This window comes from Salvelinus fontinalis, chromosome 2, assembly GCF_029448725.1.
Source record: "Salvelinus fontinalis isolate EN_2023a chromosome 2, ASM2944872v1, whole genome shotgun sequence".
NCBI lineage: Eukaryota > Metazoa > Chordata > Actinopteri > Salmoniformes > Salmonidae > Salvelinus > Salvelinus fontinalis.
The window spans coordinates 96,062,398-96,086,070 of NC_074666.1; the positions used below are offsets into that span (position 1 = coordinate 96,062,398).

At 46.3% G+C, this 23,673-nt stretch overlaps 1 protein-coding gene across 2 annotated transcripts in view; it reads right to left on the reverse strand.

Annotated features, from left to right (window-relative positions):
- flii (FLII actin remodeling protein) overlaps window positions 1–23,673 on the reverse strand; it is a 100,536-nt gene that overhangs the window by 18,140 nt on the left and 58,723 nt on the right. For both annotated transcript variants that reach the window (XM_055896556.1, XM_055896565.1), the window contains 10 exons: window positions 23,215–23,394; window positions 22,957–23,039; window positions 21,448–21,522; window positions 18,661–18,744; window positions 17,091–17,262; window positions 8,205–8,309; window positions 6,049–6,240; window positions 4,695–4,793; window positions 895–984; window positions 164–303 (listed from right to left, as the gene is read on the reverse strand). In XM_055896556.1, the coding sequence (XP_055752531.1) occupies window positions 164–303; window positions 895–984; window positions 4,695–4,793; window positions 6,049–6,240; window positions 8,205–8,309; window positions 17,091–17,262; window positions 18,661–18,744; window positions 21,448–21,522; window positions 22,957–23,039; window positions 23,215–23,394 (1,220 nt within the window). The remainder of the gene's footprint in view (window positions 1–163; window positions 304–894; window positions 985–4,694; window positions 4,794–6,048; window positions 6,241–8,204; window positions 8,310–17,090; window positions 17,263–18,660; window positions 18,745–21,447; window positions 21,523–22,956; window positions 23,040–23,214; window positions 23,395–23,673) is intronic.

The following is a 23,673-nucleotide window of genomic DNA, read 5'->3' on the forward strand; positions in this document are numbered from 1 at the left end:
TACAGTCCTGAGACAGACCCACAGTCCTGAGACAGACCCACAGTCCTGAGACAGACCCACAGTCCTCCTACAGTCCTGAGACAGACCCACAGTCCTCCTACAGTCCTGAGACAGACCCACAGTCCTGTGTGTGTGCTGTGTCTCTGTGTGTGTGTGTGTGTACCTGCAGAGGAAGACGTAGCAGTCCTGTGTGTGGAAGTGTCCAAACTCCTCCTCCGGCAGACGAGCAAACTTCTTCCCCTCCAACACGAATCCCTCCATTCCATCCAGATCCTCATTCCACTCCTCCATCATCTGCTCTGCCTGGAGAGAGGAGGAGGGGGAGGGGGAGAGGAGGAGGAGAGGAAGAGAGAGAGGAGGGGGAGAGGGAGGAGGAGGAGAGAGAGAGAGGAGGGGGAGAGAGAGGAGGGGGAGAGGGGGAGAGGGAGAGAGGGAGGAGGGAGAGGGAGGAGGGGGAGAGGGGGAGAGGGAGAGAGGGAGGAGGGAGAGAGAACATGAAAAAGCTGCCACTAATAACAACACATTATGGATCCACTTTGTAGCGCCAGTGGACAGGACGGCAGAGACGGGGTTGTCTGGGGAGGAAGAGAGCTGTTTACCTCAGTGAGGGCCATGGGGGATTGTCTGGGGAGGAAGAGAGCTGTTTACCTCAGTGAGGGCCATGGGGGGTTGTCTGGGGAGGAAGAGAGCTGTTTACCTCAGTGAGGACCATGGGGGGTTGTCTGGGGAGGAAGAGAGCTGTTTACCTCAGTGAGGGCCATGGGGGGTTGTCTGGGGAGGAAGAGAGCTGTTTACCTCAGTGAGGACCATGGGGGGTTGTCTGGGGAGGAAGAGAGGTGTTTACCTCAGTGAGGACCATGGGGGGGTTGTCTGGGGAGGAAGAGAGCTGTTTACCTCAGTGAGGGCCATGGGGGGTTGTCTGGGGAGGAAGAGGGCGGTGAGGTCAGCCTTCATCTCGTCTTTCTTCTCAGCATCCTTCTTCACCTGAGACAGACAAGACAGGTCACACATTTTAAAGACTTTACTTGAATCCACCAATCAGATGTACAAAAACAGGATCCAAACATGTCAAAGGTCCCTGTCTGCATGGTACTAAAGGGCTTTACTCAAAGCCAGTGGCATGTTGTTAGTAAAGATTGAAAAAAGTAAAAGGGGCCTAGACAGCTGCCTTGGGGAATTCCTGATTCTACCAGTAAGGAGCCTAGACAGCTGCCCTGGGGAATTCCTGATTCTACCAGTAAGGGGCCTAGACAGCTGCCTTGGGGAATTCCTGATTCTACCAGTAAGGGGCCTAGACAGCTGCCTTGGGGAATTCCTGATTCTACCAGTAAGGGGCCTAGACAGCTGCCTTGGGGAATTCCAGATTCTACCAGTAAGGGGCCTAGACAGCTGCCCTGGGGAATTCCTGATTCTACCAGTAAGGAGCCTAGACAGCTGCCCTGGGGAATTCCAGATTCTACCAGTAAGGGGCCTAGACAGCTGCCCTGGGGAATTCCTGATTCTACCAGTAAGGAGCCTAGACAGCTGCCCTGGGGAATTCCAGATTCTACCAGTAAGGGGCCTAGACAGCTGCCCTGGGGAATTCCAGATTCTACCAGTAAGGGGCCTAGACAGCTGCCCTGGGGAATTCCTGATCCTACCAGTAAGGGGCCTAGACAGCTGCCCTGGGGAATTCCTGATTCTACCAGTAAGGAGCCTAGACAGCTGCCTTGGGGATTTCCTGATTCTACCAGTAAGGAGCCTAGACAGCTGCCTTGGGGAATTCCAGATTCTACCAGTAAGGGGCCTAGACAGCTGCCCTGGGGAATTCCTGATTCTACCAGTAAGGAGCCTAGACAGCTGCCCTGGGGGATTCCAGATTCTACCAGTAAGGGGCCTAGACAGCTGCCCTGGGGAATTCCTGATTCTACCAGTAAGGGGCCTAGACAGCTGCCCTGGGGAATTCCTGATTCTACCAGTAAGGGGCCTAGACAGCTGCCTTGGGGAATTCCTGATTCTACCTGGATTATGTTTGAGAGGTTTCCATTAAAGAACACCCTCTGCGTTATGTTAGACTGGTAAGAGTTAGGGGTCAGGGTTAAAGGTCAGGAGTTAAGGTCCTGAGTCAATCACACATCCAGGACAGCAGATGGCAGGGTTAAAGTTAGGGGTCAGGGTTAAAGGTCAGGAGTTAAGGTCCTGAGTCAATCACACGTCCAGGACAGCAGATGGCAGGGTTAAAGTTAGGGGTCAGGGTTCAAGGTCAGGAGTTAACCTGTCTCGCCCCCCCGTTCCGCTAGCGGAACTCCTCCCACATTCCACTGAAAAGGCAGAGCGCGAAATTCAAAAAATATTTTTTTAGAAATATTTAACTTTCACACATTAACAAGTCCAATACAGCTAATGAAAGATACACATCTTGTGAATCCAGCCAACAAGTCCGATTTTTTAAATGTTTTACAGGGAAAACACAATATATATTTATGCTAGCTCACCAACAAATAGAAAAAAGCACAAACATTTTTCACAGCACAGGTAGCAAAATCAAAATCAACCAAACTAACCTAGAACAAACCAAAGAAACCAAGAAACAACTTAATCAGATGACAGTCTTATAACATGTTATACAATAAATCTATGTTTTGTTCGAAAAATTTGCATATTTCAGGTATAAATCATAGTTTACATTGCGGCTACAATCAGAAATTGCACCGAAAGCAGCCAGAATAATTACAGACACCAACGTGACATACCGAAATACTCATCATAAAACATTTCCGAAAAATACATGGTGTATAGCAAATTAAAGACAAAGATCTTGTGAATACAGCCAATATTTCAGATTTTCTAAGTGTTTTACAGCGAAAACACAATATAGCATTATATTAGCTTACTACAATAGCCTACCACACTACCGCATTCATTCATCAAGGCACGTTAGCGATAGCAATAGGCACGTTAGCGTTAGCGAATAAACCAGCAAAAGATATTAAATTTCATTAACCTTCATAAACCTTCCTCAGATGACAGTCCTGTAACATCAGGTTATACATACACTTATGTTTTGTTCGAAAATGTGCATATTTAGAGCTGAAATCCGTGGTTATACAACGTAGCATAACGTAGCATAATGTGCTAACGTAGCATCTTTTCCCCAGAATGTGCAGATATTTCTATTAGACTCTCACCTATTCTGACCAAATAGCTATTCATAAACATTACAAAAAAATACATGTTGTATAGGAAACGATAGATCCATTAGTTCTTAATGCAATAGCAGTGTTAGAATTCTAAAAATATCTTCATTACGACATAAGACTTAGTTATGGTAAGGGAATAACCAAAACCTGAGCGCAAAGCTACTAGTACACAGTTCGACAGATATATGAAATAGCATCACAAAATGGTTCCTACTTTTGCTGATCTTCTATCAGAATGTTGTACCTAAGGGGTCCTTTGTCCAGAACGTTGTTGTTTTGGATTCAGAACGTTCTTTTTCCCTCTTGAATTAGCAAGCACACTGGCCATGCAGCGCTAAGCTCTCCAACGTCAATAAAGTCTAACACGAACACGCCGAACGTCCCGAATAAAGTTAAATAATCTAATGAAACTATATTGAAAAAACATACTTTAGGATGATATTGTAACAAGTATCAAATAAATTCAAAGCCGGAGCTCATATTCGACCATAACGACACGTTTCCAGTAGGCAATAACAGGTCCCCCCCACACGCCTTGCAGACAACAGAAAATGGGTGACACGTTGTTCCAAGATGGTTTATTCAACGTCAGACAGAGATAATCAACTCATTTTTCCCTCTCACTTCCTCTTGACATCCGGGTGAAGGCGTATGACGTGCACGTATAGTCATACGTATCATGCCCATTTATAGGCAGTCACTTGAATAGAAGATAGATTTCAGACTTTCCACTTCCTTGTCACAAAGTGTGCTGCCAAAAGAGTTCTGTTTTACCCACAGACAAAATTCAAACGGTTTTAGAAACTAGAGAGTGTTTTCTATCCAATAGTAATAATAATATGCATATTGTACGAGCAAGAATTGAGTACGAGGCCGTTTAAATTGGATACGATTTTCCCCAAAAGTGAAAACAGCACCCCCTGTCCTTAAGAAGTTTTAAGGTCCTGAGTCAATCACACGTCCAGTACAACAGATGGCAGGGTTAGAGTTAGGGGTCAGGGTTAAAGGTCAGGAGTTCAGGCACCATCAAGTAGCAAAGTAAAGAATACTTAGTAGAGCTACACCAGCTAGTTGATAGAGGGAGCTAGCTAGCATACACCCCTACACCAGTTAGTTGATAGAGGGAGCTAGCTAGCTAGCATACACCCCTACACCAGCTAGTTGATAGAGGGAGCTAGCTGGCATACACCCCTACACCAGCTAGTTGATAGAGGGAGCTAGCTAGCATACACCCCTACACCAGCTAGTTGAGAGGGAGCTAGCTAGCATACACCCCTACACCAGCTAGTTGAGAGGGAGCTAGCTAGCATACACCCCTACACCAGCTAGTTGAGAGGGAGCTAGCTAGCATACACCCCTACACCAGCTAGTTGAGAGGGAGCTAGCTAACACACACCCCTACACAACAGGTTGTGTTACCTTCCCCTGTAGCTAGCTAGCATACACCCCCACACAACACATACACCTTCCCCTGTAGCTAGCTAACACACACCCCTACACAACAGGTTGTGTTACCTTCCCCTGTAATCCTTGCTGCTGCTCTACACTCTCAGCTGCTCTGGTGTAGTCCACCTTCAGGACATCATCCCAGTTCTGAAACTTAGACTTAAACACCTGGAGAGACAGAGAGGAAGAGAGACAGAGAGAGATAGAGAGAGAAAGAGAGAGAAAGAGAGAGAGAGAGAGAGAGAGAGAGAGAGAAAGAAAGAGAAAGAGAGAGACAGAGACAGAAAGAGAGAAAGAGAGAAAGAAAGAGAAAGAGAGAGAGATAAAGAGAGAGAGAGACAGAGGAGAGCAAGAGAGGTAGAGAGAGAGAGAGGGCGAGAAAGAGGAGAGGGAGGAGAGAGGAGAGCTTCAGTTGGGTTAATTAACTCTTCCTCCATTGAAAAACAACGTCTCCAATGGCACGTTGTGTTAGCTAATCCAAGTTTATCATTTTAAAAGGCTAATTGATCATTAGAAAACCTTTTTGCAATAAGGCACTAAAGTAAAACTGCAAAAAATGTGGCAAAGAAATTAACTTGTCATTTTTTCGGCAAATCCAATTCAACAAATCACTGAGTACCACTTCATATTTTCAAGCATGGTGGTGGCTGCATCATGTTATGGGTATGCTTGTCATCGGCAAGGACTAGGGAGCTTTTTAGGATAAAAATAAACGGAATAGAGCCAAGCACAGACAAAATCCTCGAGGAAAACCTGGTTCAGTCTGTTTCCCAACAGACACAGAGACCTTTCATCCTAGAGGAAAAACTGGTTCAGTCTGTTTCCCAGCAGACACTGGGAGACCTTTCAGCAGGACAATAACCCACAACACAAGGCTGGGATTTAAAACCTACAGGAGGGTTTCCCTCCAGGAACAGGGTTGGAGATAAAACCTACAGGAGGGTCTCTCTCCAGGAACAGGGTTGGAGTTAAAACCTACAGGAGGGTCTCTCTCCAGGAACAGGGTTGGAGTTAAAACCTACAGGAGGGTCTCTCTCCAGGAACAGGGTTGGAGTTAAAACCTACAGGAGGGTATCTCTCCAGGAACAGGGTTGGAGTTAAAACCTACAGGAGGGTCTCTCTCCAGGAACAGGGTTGGAGTTAAAACCTACAGGAGGGTCTCTCTCCAGGAACAGGGTTGGAGTTAAAACCTACAGGAGGGTCTCTCCAGGAACAGGGTTGGAGTTAAAACCTACAGGAGGGTCTCTCTCCAGGAACAGGGTTGGTGTTAAAACCTACAGGAGGGATTCTCTCCAGGAACAGGGTTGGAGTTAAAACCTCCAGGAGGGTCTCCCTCCAGGAACAGGGTTGGAGTTAAAACCTACAGGAGGGTCTCTCCAGGAACAGGGTTGGAGTTAAAACCTACAGGAGGGTCTCTGCCTACCTGGCACTCTGTCCCCTCCAGGTTCCTGGTAACAGTAGCGTGTTTGGGGCGATGCAGCATAGTGCAGACCTCCTGTCCCAGCTTCAGGGCGGCTGCTCTCACCAGACGAGGAGACTTCCTCCCAATCCAGATAAACACATCAGACAGACAGTCCAGGATGTACACTCCTTTAGTGTCCAGCAGGGTCTGGAGCTAGAGAGACAGAGATATACAGACAGAGATGAGAGATAGACAGATAGAGATGAGAGATAGACAGAGATACAGAGAGAGAGAGACAGACAGAGACATACAGACAGAGAGAGAGAAATAGAGATGAGAGATAGACAGAGAGACAGAGAGAGAGACAGACAGAGAGAGAGAGGAGACAGACTGATTATAACAGAACAGGTTATATATACAGTATAACTACACCATAGTTACACCATAGTTACCAGTTCTATCAGACTGATTATAACAGAACAGGTTATATATACAGTATAACTACACCATAGTTACACCATAGTTACCAGTTCTATCAGACTGATTATAACAGAACAGGTTATATATACAGTTTAACTACACCATAGTTACACCATAGTTACCAGTCCTATCAGACTGATTATAACAGAACAGGTTATATATACAGTATAACTACACCATAGTTACACCATAGTTACCAGTCCTATCAGACTGATTATAACAGAACAGGTTATATATACAGTTTAACTACACCATAGTTACACCATAGTTACCAGTTCTATCAGACTGATTATAACAGAACAGGTTATATATACAGTTTAACTACACCATAGTTACACCATAGTTACCAGTTCTATCAGACTGATTATAACAGAACAGGTTATATATACAGTTTAACTACACCATAGTTACACCATAGTTACCAGTCCTATCAGACTGATTATAACAGAACAGGTTATATATACAGTATAACTACACCATAGTTACACCATAGTTACCAGTTCTATCAGACTGATTATAACAGAACAGGTTATATATACAGTTTAACTACACCATAGTTACACCATAGTTACCAGTCCTATCAGACTGATTATAACAGAACAGGTTATATATACAGTATAACTACACCATAGTTACACCATAGTTACCAGTCCTATCAGACTGATTATAACAGAACAGGTTATATATACAGTTTAACTACACCATAGTTACACCATAGTTACCAGTCCTATCAGACTGATTATAACAGAACAGGTTATATATACAGTTTAACTACACCATAGTTACACCATAGTTACCAGTCCTATCAGACTGATTATAACAGAACAGGTTATATATACAGTTTAACTACACCATAGTTACACCATAGTTACCAGTCCTATCAGACTGATTATAACAGAACAGGTTATATATACAGTTTAACTACACCATAGTTACACCATAGTTACCAGTCCTATCAGACTGATTATAACAGAACAGGTTATATATACAGTTTAACTACACCATAGTTACACCATAGTTACCAGTCCTATCAGACTGATTATAACAGAACAGGTTATATATACAGTATAACTACACCATAGTTACACCATAGTTACCAGTTCTATCAGACTGATTATAACAGAACAGGTTATATATACAGTATAACTACACCATAGTTACACCATAGTTACCAGTCCTATCAGACTGATTATAACAGAACAGGTTATATATACAGTTTAACTACACCATAGTTACACCATAGTTACCAGTCCTATCAGACTGATTATAACAGAACAGGTTATATATACAGTTTAACTACACCATAGTTACACCATAGTTACCAGTCCTATCAGACTGATTATAACAGAACAGGTTATATATACAGTTTAACTACACCATAGTTACACCATAGTTACCAGTCCTATCAGACTGATTATAACAGAACAGGTTATATATACAGTTTAACTACACCATAGTTACACCATAGTTACCAGTTCTATCAGACTGATTATAACAGAACAGGTTATATATACAGTTTAACTACACCATAGTTACACCATAGTTACCAGTTCTATCAGACTGATTATAACAGAACAGGTTATATATACAGTTTAACTACACCATAGTTACACCATAGTTACCAGTTCTATCAGACTGATTATAACAGAACAGGTTATATATACAGTTTAACTACACCATAGTTACACCATAGTTACCAGTCGTAGTTCCGGCAGTTTGTCCAGTTTGACCTTATCTTTGTGTTCCACTGACAGCTTGTAGTTGATCTGAGGGAGCTCCAGATAGCCCAGACCCAGACCCACCTAAACAACAACATCAACAACAACAACATTAGCCCAGACCCACCTAAACAACAACATCAACAACAACAAAATTAGCCCAGACCAACCTAAACAACAACATCAACAACAACAACAACATTAGCCCAGACCCACCTAAACAACAACAACAACATTAGCCCAGACCCACCTAAACAACAACATTAGCCCAGGGCCTGTTGCACAAAAGTAGAATTAAGACATCCGGGATAAATGACTCAGCTGAGCTCAATGAAGCCAAAACATGTGCGTCCAGGCTTAATTGGTTGCACAAAGACCAAGCCAGGATGAGCAGACACGGATTCATTAAGCCAGGTGAAACCAATCCTGGATAGGTGCGCGCTCACGGCTCACTCAAATAGACCCCGCCACAGATCACAGATTAACTGATTTACCATGGCAACTAGAGCCGCGTACTTTTCCCCGTCGGAAGCACAAATCCTCATGGAGGCATACGAGGAGGTAAAAGATATAATTAAGAAGAAAGGCAACACCGCCACAGTGATAAAGCAAAGAGAAAAAGCGTGGCAAAGTATTGCAGACCGCCTGAATGCGTAAGTAGTGCACAATTACACACTCACCGCTCCGCTGAAACATCACAATTACAATTCAAATATTTAATTCACATCTCCAAAAATGCAGTTGTACTGTAATTATGAAACGGTTAAATTTTTAATTGAAATGCACTGCAGATATGAGTGAAATTGTGTAAAGTAACTCCATCACACTGTATAAAGCTATGATAAATTTTTTGATATTTTTACTGAAAACAAGACAAAAATACCAAGTAATTTTTTGCAGTGTGACTCCATTAAATGTGTGTGTGTGTGTGTGTGTGTGTGTGTGTGTGTGTGTAGATTAAACATGAACGGGCCAAAACGGACATGGCAGCAGGTCAAAATCAAATACAAGAACATTCTGCAGAATGGTATGGTCCCTGACTAATATTTAACAAAGCACAAGCATATATTGTACCCAGAAGGTGCCTGCTCACACATTGTCTGTACTGTTTTAGCAGTGAAAAAGAATACCCACAGACAAGGCACGGGTGGTGGGTCACCAAAGGCTGACCTTACCCCAGCAGAGGACATGGCCTTGGAGCTAAATAAAGGCAGGCCCGTCTTAGAGGGGATCCCTGGGGGGAAAGAGACGAGCATAGGTTCCTCCCAAGATGCCACCCGCTTCATTCAAGGTATGTCCTTCCATCTCTACATGGGATACAACCACATTCATATTGAATCAATTTGGACTGTCTGACTTTGGTTTACCTATTGCCTTGCAGTGTCTGGCAGCACTGTGTTCCTGTTAGAGCCACCAGCACAAGCACCAGACGATGCTGATCCAGTGAGTACTCCATCAAAGGCATACTGTAGGCCTGGCATGTCTTGTCTACTAGCTTCAATATGAATCCGATTAAATGTGATAGGGTGAAGGCCCCAGTGCAGCAGCAACAGCACATGATGGAGACGATGATGAGGAGGAGACCATCTCTCTGGATTCCAGAAGGCATGAGGTATCATGTTAAGACTGTGAAAGTACTATTTACTCTACAATGGTGAGGAGTCCTCATCAAAATCAAAAAATCTAATTTCTTTTACAGGACCCAGATGCTATACAGTGGGAAAACCAGCCTGGCAACATAGTGCGTATTAATAAAAGGACACCACATCCTGCCAAATTCCAGCTGCGCTAATTGTATTGTGTTCACAGAGCTCACAAGCTATCAGAAAGTTGTATGGCAACCACCTCCGGCGCCAAATAGAACTGGCAGACATAGACATTCAGTACAAGAAGAAAAAGATGGAAAATCTTGCACTGGAGTCCGAAATAAAAAAGAGGACAATTAGGAAACTGGACCTTGAAATAAAAAAACTTGAGAGGGAGGTGAGATATGCCTTCAATGTACACTGTATGCTAACTGTAACACAAATGTATTAATCATTATTTTTCTTTCCTCCCCCAGCTCCAAGAAGATGACACAGCTCAAAATAAAAATTAGGTATATTCTCGTAAAGTCAAGTGAGCCATGACATATGAGCTCTTATTGTGAGCACACAGGACGGTGGCATCTTTCTAAGGTTTTTTTTATTTTCCCAGCAATCAGTACAACCAAGTCATCGTTATAAGGCATCGCCCTCTTTTGCCCACCCCCCCAGCACCAGGTGTGGCCACTAGCCTATATGAAGGCCCAAAATTGTGTGTTCCTTTCTGCTCTGACAATGGCATGCCCATTCGTGCGAGATGTGGTGGATGAAGAAGCACTTGTGCTGAGGAGAGCCTTCAGGCGAGAAAGGGTCTTCAGGGACCGGTTGGACCCACTGGCCTTCCCTGATGACCATCTATATGAAAGATACAGGTTTTCTGCAGATGGCATCAGGTATCTATGCAGACTACTGGGTCCCAGGATTAAGCACCGCACTGCACGGAGCCATGCACTGAGTGTGGAGCAAATGGTTTGTGTGGCCTTGCGCTTTTTTGCTAGTGGAGCCTTCCTGTACTCAGTGGGGGATGCAGAACAGCTGAACAAGGCCACAATTTGCCGCACAATAAGGAGTGTGTGTCTGGCTATCAAAGCATTAGCAGATGTCTTCATCTCCTTCCCTGGCCACAGAAGACTCTGTGACATCAAAGAGGAGTTCTATAGGATTGCAGGTAAGAGGATCTACAAATTACAGGACAACTGTTAACACATAGTAGGATACTCATTACTTTGTGTGACAGGTTTCCCCAATGTCATTGGTGCAGTGGACTGCACACACATAAGGATAAAAGCCCCCTCAGGTGCCCATGAGGCCGATTTTGTGAATAGGAAATCCTTTCACAGCATTAATGTTCAGGTGAACATAACTTTTTGATATTGTCCATTGACGAACACTCTGCATTGCCAGTGATGTGCATTGATTGGTGTAATATTCCTCATCTTATGATTTCAGATGGTCTGCAATGCTGACTGTGTGATCAGCAATGTTGTGGCAAAATGGCCTGGCTCAGTCCATGACTCCAGAATCTTTCGGGCCTCTGAAATCTATCAGTGCCTATCACAAGGTAAGCCACACAACCCCTATTTATAACCATCATGGCTGTGTCAAGAATATCACTGTGTTTATGAGGTAGTAATGATGAGATTTTGTGTTGACAGGTGAATTCTCTGGTGTGTTGCTGGGAGACAGGGGGTATGGCTGCCAGCCTTTTCTCCTGACACCTTTCACAGACCCCCAGGAAGCACAGCAGGCCTACAACCATGCCCATGCCAGGACCAGGGCCAGAGTTGAAATGACCTTTGGCCTCCTGAAGGCACGCTTTCACTGCCTTCACAAATTAAGGGTCAGCCCTGTTAGGGCATGTGATATTACTGTGGCTTGTGCTGTCCTCCACAATGTGGCCTGCCTGAGGAAGGAGAGGGCCCCCAGAGTGCCACCAGCCATGGACTGGGACAATCCGGCAATCTTCCCTGATGACGACAGTGGTCGGCTGCTGAGGGACCAATATGTGTTGAATTATTTTAGTTAGTATGTGTGCTTTCAATTTTGGTTAAATATGTCCTGCGGTGGCAGAGGAATTTGGTTTTTTTTGGGTTCGTTTTTTGACGAATTTGGCCTCTTATGATGTTTGTGCGGTATACTGTGTGTAATACAAGGCTGCAGGGAGGCTACTGCATCCATTCATTTGTCTGTTCAGTTGATGTGTATGGATTTGTCCTGCATTTATTTTAGTGTGCAGACATGCAGGGTGTGTTATATACAGACCTTTGAATGTGTATGTATCATTTTGTATAATATGCTTGGATTCTGTGCTTTCCATCTTGTAGAGTCACTGTGACTTCAGTTTCGAAAGGAGCTGATGGTTTACCTGCTTTGTTTTGTCCTTATTCAATAAAGGAACATAATGTTACACATTGTGTTTTTATATTCATATGGAATGTGTATTTGTTTATATGACAGAGTACTAGGGCCACACTGAAGAAAAAGGATAAAGTCATAAATTTATGAGGCTGGTTCTTTCTGCAGAAAAGCTACATATTGTTTTTACAGTTTTGATACTTATGACAATGTGATACTTAATATTCTGGCACATCAGCATGTCTTTGTTTATGAAACCATACTGAAGTACAATTTCACGAAATGCCCCACATCTGTCATTTTAACAACTGTCCTCCTTTAAAACAACTGGTTACAATATTATGACTTGTGTTTTTTTCCCCTCTGTGGCCCTAATATTCTATCATTTTATATATAGCCTTATAGTCTATGGGAAACTGTAAATTATCTAATGATAGCAACATCATCTAAAAATCATTTTTTATCCAAAATCATTGAAATTAATGATCACAAACGTTTAAATAATGACAGTGGGTCTAGTTATATGTGATAACAATGTATAGTGAGCAGTGAAATAACTATTGGTTTCCATTTGTGGTGACTGCTGACTGACATTAGGGATGAGATTAAATAGATCCTGGAATTTAGCCTGGTCTGGAGCAGGCTAGCTCCACAGAATAAATCTCCATGGTAATTTATACCATAACATATCCTCCTGCCCCCTATCCATCTTTAGTGCAACCGGATTACGGATCAATTGAGCCAGGATCACCAAGATATCCTGGCTTAATCCCTTATCCTAGTTTTGTGCAACAGGCCCCCAGACCCACCTAAACAACAACAACATTAGCCCAGACCCACCTAAACAACAACAACAACATTAGCCCAGACCCACCTAAACAACAACAACATTAGCCCAGACCCACCTAAACAACAACAACAACATTAGCCCAGACCCACCTAAACAACAACAACAACATTAGCCCAGACCCACCTAAACAACAACAACAACATTAGCCCAGACCCACCTAAACAACAACAACAACATTAGCCCAGACCCACCTAAACAACAACAACAACATTAGCCCAGACCCACCTAAACAACAACAACAACATTAGCCCAGACCCACCTAAACAACAACAACAACATTAACCCAGACCCACCTAAACAACAACAACAACATTAACCCAGACCCACCTAAACAACAACAACAACATTAGCCCAGACCCACCTAAACAACAACAACATTAGCCCAGACCCACCTAAACAACAACAACATTAGCCCAGACCCACCTAAACAACAACATTAGCCCAGACCCACCTAAACAACAACAACAACATTAGCCCAGACCCACCTAAACAACAACAACAACATTAGCCCAGACCCACCTAAACAACAACAACAACATTAGCCCAGACCCACCTAAACAACAACAACAACATTAGCCCAGACCCACCTAAACAACAACAACATTAGCCCAGACCCACCTAAACAACAACATTAGCCCAGACCCACCTAAACAACATTAGCCCAGACCCACCTAAACAACAACAACAACATTAGCCCAGACCCACCTAAACAACAACAACAACATTAGCCCAGACCCACCTAAACAACAACAACAACATTAGCCCAGACCCACCTAAACAACAACAACAACATTAGCCCAGACCCACCTAAACAACAACAACAACATTAGCCCAGACCCACCTAAACAACAACAACAACATTAGCCCAGACCCACCTAAACAACAACAACAACATTAGCCCAGACCCACCTAAACAACAACAACAACATTAGCCCAGACCCACCTAAACAACAACAACAACATTAGCCCAGACCCACCTAAACAACAACATTAGCCCAGACCCACCTAAACAACAACAACATTAGCCCAGACCCACCTAAACAACAACATCATTAGCCCAGACCCACCTAAACAACAACAACAACATTAACCCAGACCCACCTAAACAACAACAACATTAGCCCAGACCCACCTAAACAACAACAACATTAGCCCAGACCCACCTAAACAACAACATTAGCCCAGACCCACCTAAACAACAACAACATTAGCCCAGACCCACCTAAACAACAACAACATTAGCCCAGACCCACCTAAACAACAACAACAACATTAGCCCAGACCCACCTAAACAACAACATTAGCCCAGACCCACCTAAACAACAACAACAACATTAGCCCAGACCCACCTAAACAACAACAACAACATTAGCCCAGACCCACCTAAACAACAACATTAACCCAGACCCACCTAAACAACAACAACAACATTAGCCCAGACCCACCTAAACAACAACATTAACCCAGACCCACCTAAACAACAACAACAACATTAACCCAGACCCACCTAAACAACAACAACAACATTAGCCCAGACCCACCTAAACAACAACATTAGTCCAGACCCACCTAAACAACAACAATAGCCCAGACCCACCTAAACAACAACAACATTAGCCCAGACCCACCTAAACAACAACAACAACATTAGCCCAGACCCACCTAAACAACAACAACAACATTAACCCAGACCCACCTAAACAACAACATCAACATTAGCCCAGACCCACCTAAACAACAACAACATTAGCCCAGACCCACCTAAACAACAACAACAACATTAGCCCAGACCCACCTAAACAACAACAACAACATTAGCCCAGACCCACCTAAACAACAACAACATTAGCCCAGACCCACCTAAACAACAACAACAACATTAGCCCAGACCCACCTAAACAACAACAACAACATTAGCCCAGACCCACCTAAACAATTAGATGTCAGGGGTTAGAGGTCAGAGGTCAGGGGGTACCTTGTAAAGTTTGGGTGGTATGGGTGTGAAGTCATCAGGGACGTGTCTGGTTAGAGGTCAGGGGTCAGAGGTCAGGGGGTACCTTGTATAGTTTGGGTCGTTTGGGTGTGAAGTCATCAGGGACGTGTCTGATTAGAGGTCAGGGGTCAGAGGTCAGGAGGTACCTTGTATAGTTTAGGTTGTTTGGGTGTGAAGTCATCAGGGACGTGTCTGGTTAGAGGTCAGGGGTCAGAGGTCAGGGGGTACCTTGTATAGTTTGGGTCATTTGGGTGTGAAGTCATCAGGGACGTGTCTGATTAGAGGTCAGGGGTCAGGGGGTACCTTGTATAGTTTGGGTCGTATGGGTGTGAAGTCATCAGGGACGTGTCTGGTTAGAGGTCAGGGGTCAGAGGTCAGGAGGTACCTTGTATAGTTTGGGTCGTTTGGGTGTGAAGTCATCAGGGACGTGTCTGATTAGAGGTCAGGGGTCAGGGGGTACATTGTATAGTTTGGGTCGTATGGGTGTGAAGTCATCAGGGACGTGTCTGGTTAGAGGTCAGGGGTCAGAGGTCAGGAGGTACCTTGTATAGTTTGGGTCGTTTGGGTGTGAAGTCATCAGGGACGTGTCTGATTAGAGGTCAGAGGTCAGGGGGTACCTTGTATAGTTTGGGTCGTTTGGGTGTGAAGTCATCAGGGACGTGTCTGGTTAGAGGTCAGGGGTCAGAGGGTACCTTGTATAGTTTGGGTCGTTTGGGTGTGAAGTCATCAGGGACGTGTCTGGTTAGAGGTCAGGGGTCAGGGGGTACCTTGTATAGTTTGGGTCGTTTGGGTGTGAAGTCATCAGGGACGTGTCTGATTAGAGGTCAGAGGTCAGGGGGTACCTTGTATAGTTTGGGTCGTTTGGGTGTGAAGTCATCAGGGACGTGTCTGATTAGAGGTCAGAGGTCAGGGGGTACCTTGTATAGTTTGGGTCGTTTGGGTGTGAAGTCATCAGGGACGTGTCTGATTAGAGGTCAGGGGTCAGAGGGTACCTTGTATAGTTTGGGTCGTTTGGGTGTGAAGTCATCAGGGACGTGTCTGATTAGAGGTCAGAGGTCAGGGGGTACCTTGTATAGTTTGGGTCGTTTGGGTGTGAAGTCATCAGGGACGTGTCTGATTAGAGGTCAGGGGTCAGAGGTCAGGAGGTACCTTGTATAGTTTGGGTTGTTTGGGTGTGAAGTCATCAGGGACGTGTCTGGTTAGAGGTCAGGGGTCAGGGGGTACCTTGTATAGTTTGGGTCATTTGGGTGTGAAGTCATCAGGGACGTGTCTGATTAGAGGTCAGAGGTCAGGGGGTACCTTGTATAGTTTGGGTCGTTTGGGTGTGAAGTCATCAGGGACGTGTCTGATTAGAGGTCAGGGGTCAGAGGTCAGGAGGTACCTTGTATAGTTTGGGTTGTTTGGGTGTGAAGTCATCAGGGACGTGTCTGGTTAGAGGTCAGGGGTCAGGGGGTACCTTGTATAGTTTGGGTCATTTGGGTGTGAAGTCATCAGGGACGTGTCTGATTAGAGGTCAGGGGTCAGGGGGTACCTTGTATAGTTTGGGTCGTATGTGTGTGAAGTCATCAGGGACGTGTCTGGTTAAAGGTCAGGGGTCAGGGGGTACCTTGTATAGTTTGGGTCGTTTGGGTGTGAAGTCATCAGGGACGTGTCTGATTAGAGGTCAGGGGTCAGGGGGTACCTTGTATAGTTTGGGTCGTATGGGTGTGAAGTCATCAGGGACGTGTCTGATTAGAGGTCAGGGGTCAGGGGGTACCTTGTATAGTTTGGGTCGTTTGGGTGTGAAGTCATCAGGGACGTGTCTGGTTAGAGGTCAGAGGTCAGGGGTCAGGGGGTAACTTGTATAGTTTGGGTCGTTTGGGTGTGAAGTCATCAGGGACGTGTCTGATTAGAGGTCAGGGGTCAGAGGTCAGGGGGTACCTTGTATAGTTTGGGTCGTTTGGGTGTAAAGTCATCAGGGAGGTGTCTGTTTAGAGGTCAGAGGTCAGGGGGTACCTTGTATAGTTTGGGTCGTTTGCCTGTGAAGTCATCAGGGACGTGTCTGATTAGAGGTCAGGGGTCAGAGGTCAGGAGTCAGGGGGTACCTTGTATAGTTTGGGTCGTTTGGGTGTGAAGTCATCAGGGACGTGTTTGAGTATCTCTTCAGGTTGTCCTCCCAGGACCTCCCAGAAGTTAGGAGGTTCCTGACTCTGCTGCAGGGTGGTGATCTCTGCCTTCCCCTTACGCTCATTCTTATTGATCTTCTCTGCAAACAGCCTACACACACACACACACACACACACACACACACAAAGGTAGAGTTGGTGTGTGTTAGTTACCGGGCCTTAGTGGTACCGGCCAGAGTAGTGTTGGTGTGTGTTAGTTACCGGGCCTTAGTGGTACCGGCCAGAGTAGTGTTGGTGTGTGTTAGTTACCGGGCCTTAGTGGTACCGGCCAGAGTAGTGTTGGTGTGTGTTAGTTACCGGGCCTTAGTGGTACCAGCCAGAGTAGTGTTGGTGTGTGTTGGTTACCGGGCCTTAGTGGTACCAGAGTAGTGTTGGTGTGTGTTAGTTACCGGGCCTTAGTGGTACCGGCCAGAGTAGTGTTGGTGTGTGTTAGTTACCGGGCCTTAGTGGTACCGGCCAGAGTAGTGTTGGTGTGTGTTAGTTACCGGGCCTTAGTGGTACTGGCCAGAGTAGTGTTGGTGTGTGTTAGTTACCGGGCCTTAGTGGTACCAGCCAGAGTAGTGTTGGTGTGTGTTGGTTACCGGGCCTTAGTGGTACCAGAGTAGTGTTGGTGTGTGTTAGTTACCGGGCCTTAGTGGTACCGGCCAGAGTAGTGTTGGTGTGTGTTAGTTACCGGGCCTTAGTGGTACCGGCCAGAGTAGTGTTGGTGTGTGTTAGTTACCGGGCCTTAGTGGTACCAGCCAGAGTAGTGTTGGTGTGTGTTAGTTACCGGGCCTTAATGGTACCAGCCAGAGTAGTGTTGGTGTGTGTTGGTTACCGGGCCTTAGTGGTACCAGAGTAGTGTTGGTGTGTGTTAGTTACCGGGCCTTAGTGGTACCGGCCAGAGTAGTGTTGGTGTGTGTTAGTTACCGGGCCTTAGTGGTACCGGCCAGAGTAGTGTTGGTGTGTGTTAGTTACCGGGCCTTAGTGGTACCAGCCAGAGTAGTGTTGGTGTGTGTTAGTTACCGGGCCTTAGTGGTACCAGCCAGAGTAGTGTCGGTGTGTGTTAGTTACCGGGCCTTAGTGGTACCAGAGTAGTGTCGGTGTGTGTTAGTTACCGGGCCTTAGTGGTACCAGACAGAGTAGTGTCGGTGTGTGTTAGTTACCGGGCCTTAGTGGTACCAGACAGAGTAGTGTCGGTGTGTGTTAGTTACCGGGCCTTAGTGGTACCGGCCAGAGTAGTGTTGGTGTGTGTTAGTTACCGGGCCTTAGTGGTACCGGCCAGAGTAGTGTTGGTGTGTGTTAGTTACCGGCCAGAGTAGTGTTGGTGTGTGTTAGTTACCGGGCCTTAGTGGTACCAGAGTAGTGTTGGTGTGTGTTAGTTACCGGGCCTTAGTGGTACCGGCCAGAGTAGTGTTGGTGTGTGTTAGTTACCGGCCAGAGTAGTGTTGGTGTGTGTTAGTTACCGGGCCTTAGTGGTACCAGAGTAGTGTTGGTGTGTGTTAGTTACCGGGCCTTAGTGGTACCGGCCAGAGTTGCGTTGGTTCCTCTCCAGATGAGTATCTCCAGACCCGTATCCACCAGGAAGACAAACCTACAGGAACACAGAGCATTAGAACTACAGGACCACAGAGCGTTAGAACTACAGGACCACAGAGCATTAGAACTACAGGACCACAGAGCATTAGAACTACAGGAACACAGAGCATTAGAACTACAGGAACACAGAGCGTTAGAACTACAGCACCACAGAGCGTTAGAACTACAGCACCACAGAGCGTTAGAACTACAGGAACACAGAGCATTAGAACTACAGAAACACAGAGCATTAGAACTACAGGAACACAGAGCATTAGAACTACAGGAACACAGAGCGTTAGAACTACAGGAACACAGAGCATTAGAACTACAGGAACACAGAGCATTAGAACTACAGGAACACAGAGCATTAGAACTACAGGAACACAGAGCATTAGAACTACAGCAACACAGATCATTAGAACTACAGGAACACAGAGCATTAGAACTACAGGAACACAGAGCGTTAGAACTACAGGAACACAGAGCATTAGAACTACAGCAACACAGAGCATTAGAACTACAGAAACACAGAGCATTAGACCTACAGGAACACAGAGCATTAGAACTACAGGAACACAGAGCGTTAGAACTACAGGAACACAGAGCATTAGAACTACAGAAACACAGAGCATTAGAACTACAGGAACACAGAGCGTTAGAACTAAAGCAACACAGAGCGTTAGAACTACAGGAACACAGAGCATTAGAACTACAGGAACACAGAGCGTTAGAACTACAGGAACACAGAGCGTTAGAACTACAGGAACACAGAGCATTAGAACTACAGGAACACAGAGCGTTAGAACTACAGCACCACAGAGCGTTAGAACTACAGGAACACAGAGCGTTAGAACTACAGGAACACAGAGCATTAGAACTACAGGAACACAGAGCATTAGAACTACAGGAACACAGAGCGTTAGAACTACAGAAACACAGAGCATTAGAACTACAGGAACACAGAGCGTTAGAACTAAAGCAACACAGAGCGTTAGAACTACAGGAACACAGAGCATTAGAACTACAGGAACACAGAGCGTTAGAACTACAGCAACACAGAGCGTTAGAACTACAGGAACACAGAGCGTTAGAACTACAGGAACACAGAGCGTTAGAACTACAGGAACACAGAGCGTTAGAACTACAGGAACACAGAGCGTTAGAACTACAGCAACACAGAGCGTTAGAACTACAGGAACACAGAGCGTTAGAACTACAGGAACACAGAGCGTTAGAACTACAGGAACACAGAGCGTTAGAACTACAGGAACACAGAGCATTAGAACTACAGGAACACAGAGCATTAGAACTACAGGAACACAGAGCATTAGAACTACAGCAACACAGAGCATTAGAACTACAGCAACACAGAGCATTAGAACTACAGCAACACAGAGCATTAGAACTACAGGAACACAGAGCATTAGAACTACAGGAACACAGAGCGTTAGAACTACAGGAACAAAAGGCATTAGAACTACAGGAACACAGGGCATTAGAACTACAGGAACACAGAGCATTAGAACTACAGGAACACAGAGCGTTAGAACTACAGGAACAAAAGGCATTAGAACTACAGGAACACAGGGCATTAGAACTACAGGAACACAGAGCATTAGAACTACAGGAACACAGAGCGTTAGAACTACAGGAACACAGAGCGTTAGAACTACAGGAACAAAAGGCATTAGAACTACAGGAACACAGGGCATTAGAACTACAGGAACACAGAGCATTAGAACTACAGGAACACAGAGCGTTAGAACTACAGGAACACAGAGCGTTAGAACTACAGGAACACAGAGCATTAGAACTACAGGAACACAGAGCGTTAGAACTAAAGCAACACAGAGCGTTAGAACTACAGGAACACAGAGCGTTAGAACTACAGGAACAGAGCATTAGAACTACAGGAACACAGAGCATTAGAACTACAGGAACACAGAGCATTAGAACTACAGGAACACAGAGCATTAGAACTACAGGAACACAGAGCATTAGAACTACAGCAACACAGAGCATTAGAACTACAGCAACACAGAGCATTAGAACTACAGCAACACAGAGCATTAGAACTACAGGAACACAGAGCGTTAGAACTACAGGAACACAGAGCATTAGAACTACAGGATCACAGAGCATTAGAACTACAGGAACACAGAGCGTTAGAACTACAGCAACACAGAGCGTTAGAACTACAGGAACACAGAGCATTAGAACTACAGGAACACAGAGCATTAGAACTACAGGAACACAGAGCGTTAGAACTACAGGAACACAGAGCATTAGAACTACAGGAACACAGAGCATTAGAACTACAGGAACACAGAGCGTTAGAACTACAGGAACACAGAGCATTAGAACTACAGGAACACAGAGCATTAGAACTACAGGAACACAGAGCGTTAGAACTACAGGAACACAGAGCATTAGAACTACAGGAACACAGAGCATTAGAACTACAGGAACACAGAGCATTAGAACTACAGGAACACAGAGCGTTAGAACTACAGGAACACAGAGCATTAGAACTACAGAAACACAAACAATAAAACAACTCTATCCATCTCCATGACAACAGTATTATCAGTTTATAAAGCCCTCCATGGTGCTGTCCATGATAAAACAGTATCCATCTCCATGACAACAGTATTGTCAGTCTGTAAAGCCCTCCATGCTAAAACAGACTATCCATCTCCATGACAACAGAACTCACCGTGGGTCCAGGGACGAGGCCTTCAGAGGAACCGATTCCAGACGGATGTTCTTCTTCCCATAAACACGATACAACCTGGAACACACACACACACACACTTAAAGTTGGGTTTACACATTTCCACAGATTTCCACATTTCTGTCCACCCCCCCCAGTCCTCCTCCTTACCTAACAGTGTAGTGTCCCCCCCCAGTCCTCCTCCTTACCTAACAGTGTAGTGTCCCCCCCCCCCAGTCCTCCTCCTTACCTAACAGTGTAGTGTCCCCCCCCCCCAGTCCTCCTCCTTACCTAACAGTGTAGTGTCCCCCCCCCCCAGTCCTCCTCCTTACCTAACAGTGTAGTGTCCCCCCCCCAGTCCTCCTCCTTACCTAACAGTGTAGTGTCCCCCCCCCCAGTCCTCCTCCTTACCTAACAGTGTAGTGTGTGTCCACCACAGTCCTCCTCCTTACCTAACAGTGTAGTGTGTCCCCCCCCCCCCAGTCCTCCTCCTTACCTAACAGTGTAGTGTGTCCCCCCCCCCAGTCCTCCTCCTTACCTAACAGTGTAGTGTCCCCCCCCACACAGTCCTCCTCCTTACCTAACAGTGTAGTGTGTCCCCCCCCCAGTCCTCCTCCTTACCTGACAGTGTAGTGTGTCCCCCCCCCCAGTCCTCCTCCTTACCTGACAGTGTAGTGTGTCCCCCCCCCAGTCCTCCTCCTTACCTGACAGTGTAGTGTGTCCCCCCCCCCAGTCCTCCTCCTTACCTAACAGTGTAGTGTGTGTCCTCCACAGTCCTCCTCCTTACCTGACAGTGTAGTGTCCCCCCCCACACAGTCCTCCTCCTTACCTAACAGTGTAGTGTCCCCCCCCACACAGTCCTCCTCCTTACCTAACAGTGTAGTGTCCCCCCCCACACAGTCCTCCTCCTTACCTAACAGTGTAGTGTGTCCCCCCCCCCCCCAGTCCTCCTCCTTACCTGACAGTGTAGTGTGTCCCCCCCCCCCAGTCCTCCTCCTTACCTGACAGTGTAGTGTGTCCCCCCCCAGTCCTCCTCCTTACCTGACAGTGTAGTGTGTCCCCCCCCCCAGTCCTCCTCCTTACCTGACAGTGTAGTGTGTCCCCCCCCAGTCCTCCTCCTTACCTGACAGTGTAGTGTGTCCCCCCCCCCAGTCCTCCTCCTTACCTGACAGTGTAGTGTGTCCCCCCCCAGTCCTCCTTACCTAACAGTGTAGTGTGTGTCCCCCCCCCAGTCCTCCTTACCTGACAGTGTAGTGCCCCCCCCCCCCCCCCAGTCCTCCTCCTTACCTGACAGTGTAGTGCCCCCCCCCCCCCCCCCCAGTCCTCCTCCTTACCTGACAGTGTAGTGCCCCCCCCCCCCCCCCAGTCCTCCTCCTTACCTGACAGTGTAGTGCCCCCCCCCCCCCCCCCAGTCCTCCTCCTTACCTGACAGTGTAGTGCCCCCCCCCCCCCCCCAGTCCTCCTCCTTACCTGACAGTGTAGTGTCCCCCCCCCCCCAGTCCTCCTCCTTACCTGACAGTGTAGTGTGTGTCCTCCACAGTATAGAAGCCGCTGGCTGTCCCCCCCTCAATGTAGGAGATGTCATTATCAAACACCTGGTGGGGCAGAAGAGGTCGTTTTCTACAGGCCTTCTGTCAATTAGGGGGTCTGTGTGTGTGTGTCTGTGTGTGTGTGTGTGTGTGTCGTGTGTGTGTGTGTGTGTGTGTGTGTGTGTGTGTGTGTGTGTGTGTGTGTGTGTGTGTGTGTGTGTGTGTGTGTGTGGGGACCTACAGCGCTGAACTCCTCTGACTCGTCTCCCATCTCCTCTCTGATGGTCCGACACTCCGCCCCCAGGTAGTTACGGAGGTTGACGGCGTGGATGGCAGACCCCGCCTTCTTATCCAGCGTAGCTTCCTGACCGATCCAGTAGAATATCTGCCAGATCAGGGATCCGTTGTCGTCCAGGAACGTCTGGGGGTTAGAGGAGGGGTAGAGGGGGTTAGAGGAGGGTAGAGGGGGTTAGAGGAGGGTTAGAGGGGGTTAGAGGAGGGGTAGAGGGGGTTAGAGGAGGGGTAGAGGGGGTTAGAGGAGGGGTAGAGGGGGTTAGATGAGGGTAGAGGGGGTTAGATGAGGGTAGAGGGGGTTAGAGGAAGGGTAGAGGAGGGGTAGAGGGGGTTATAGGAGGGATAGAGGGGGTTAGAGGAGGGGTAGAGGAAGGCTAGAGGGGGTTATAGGAGGGGTAGAGGGAGG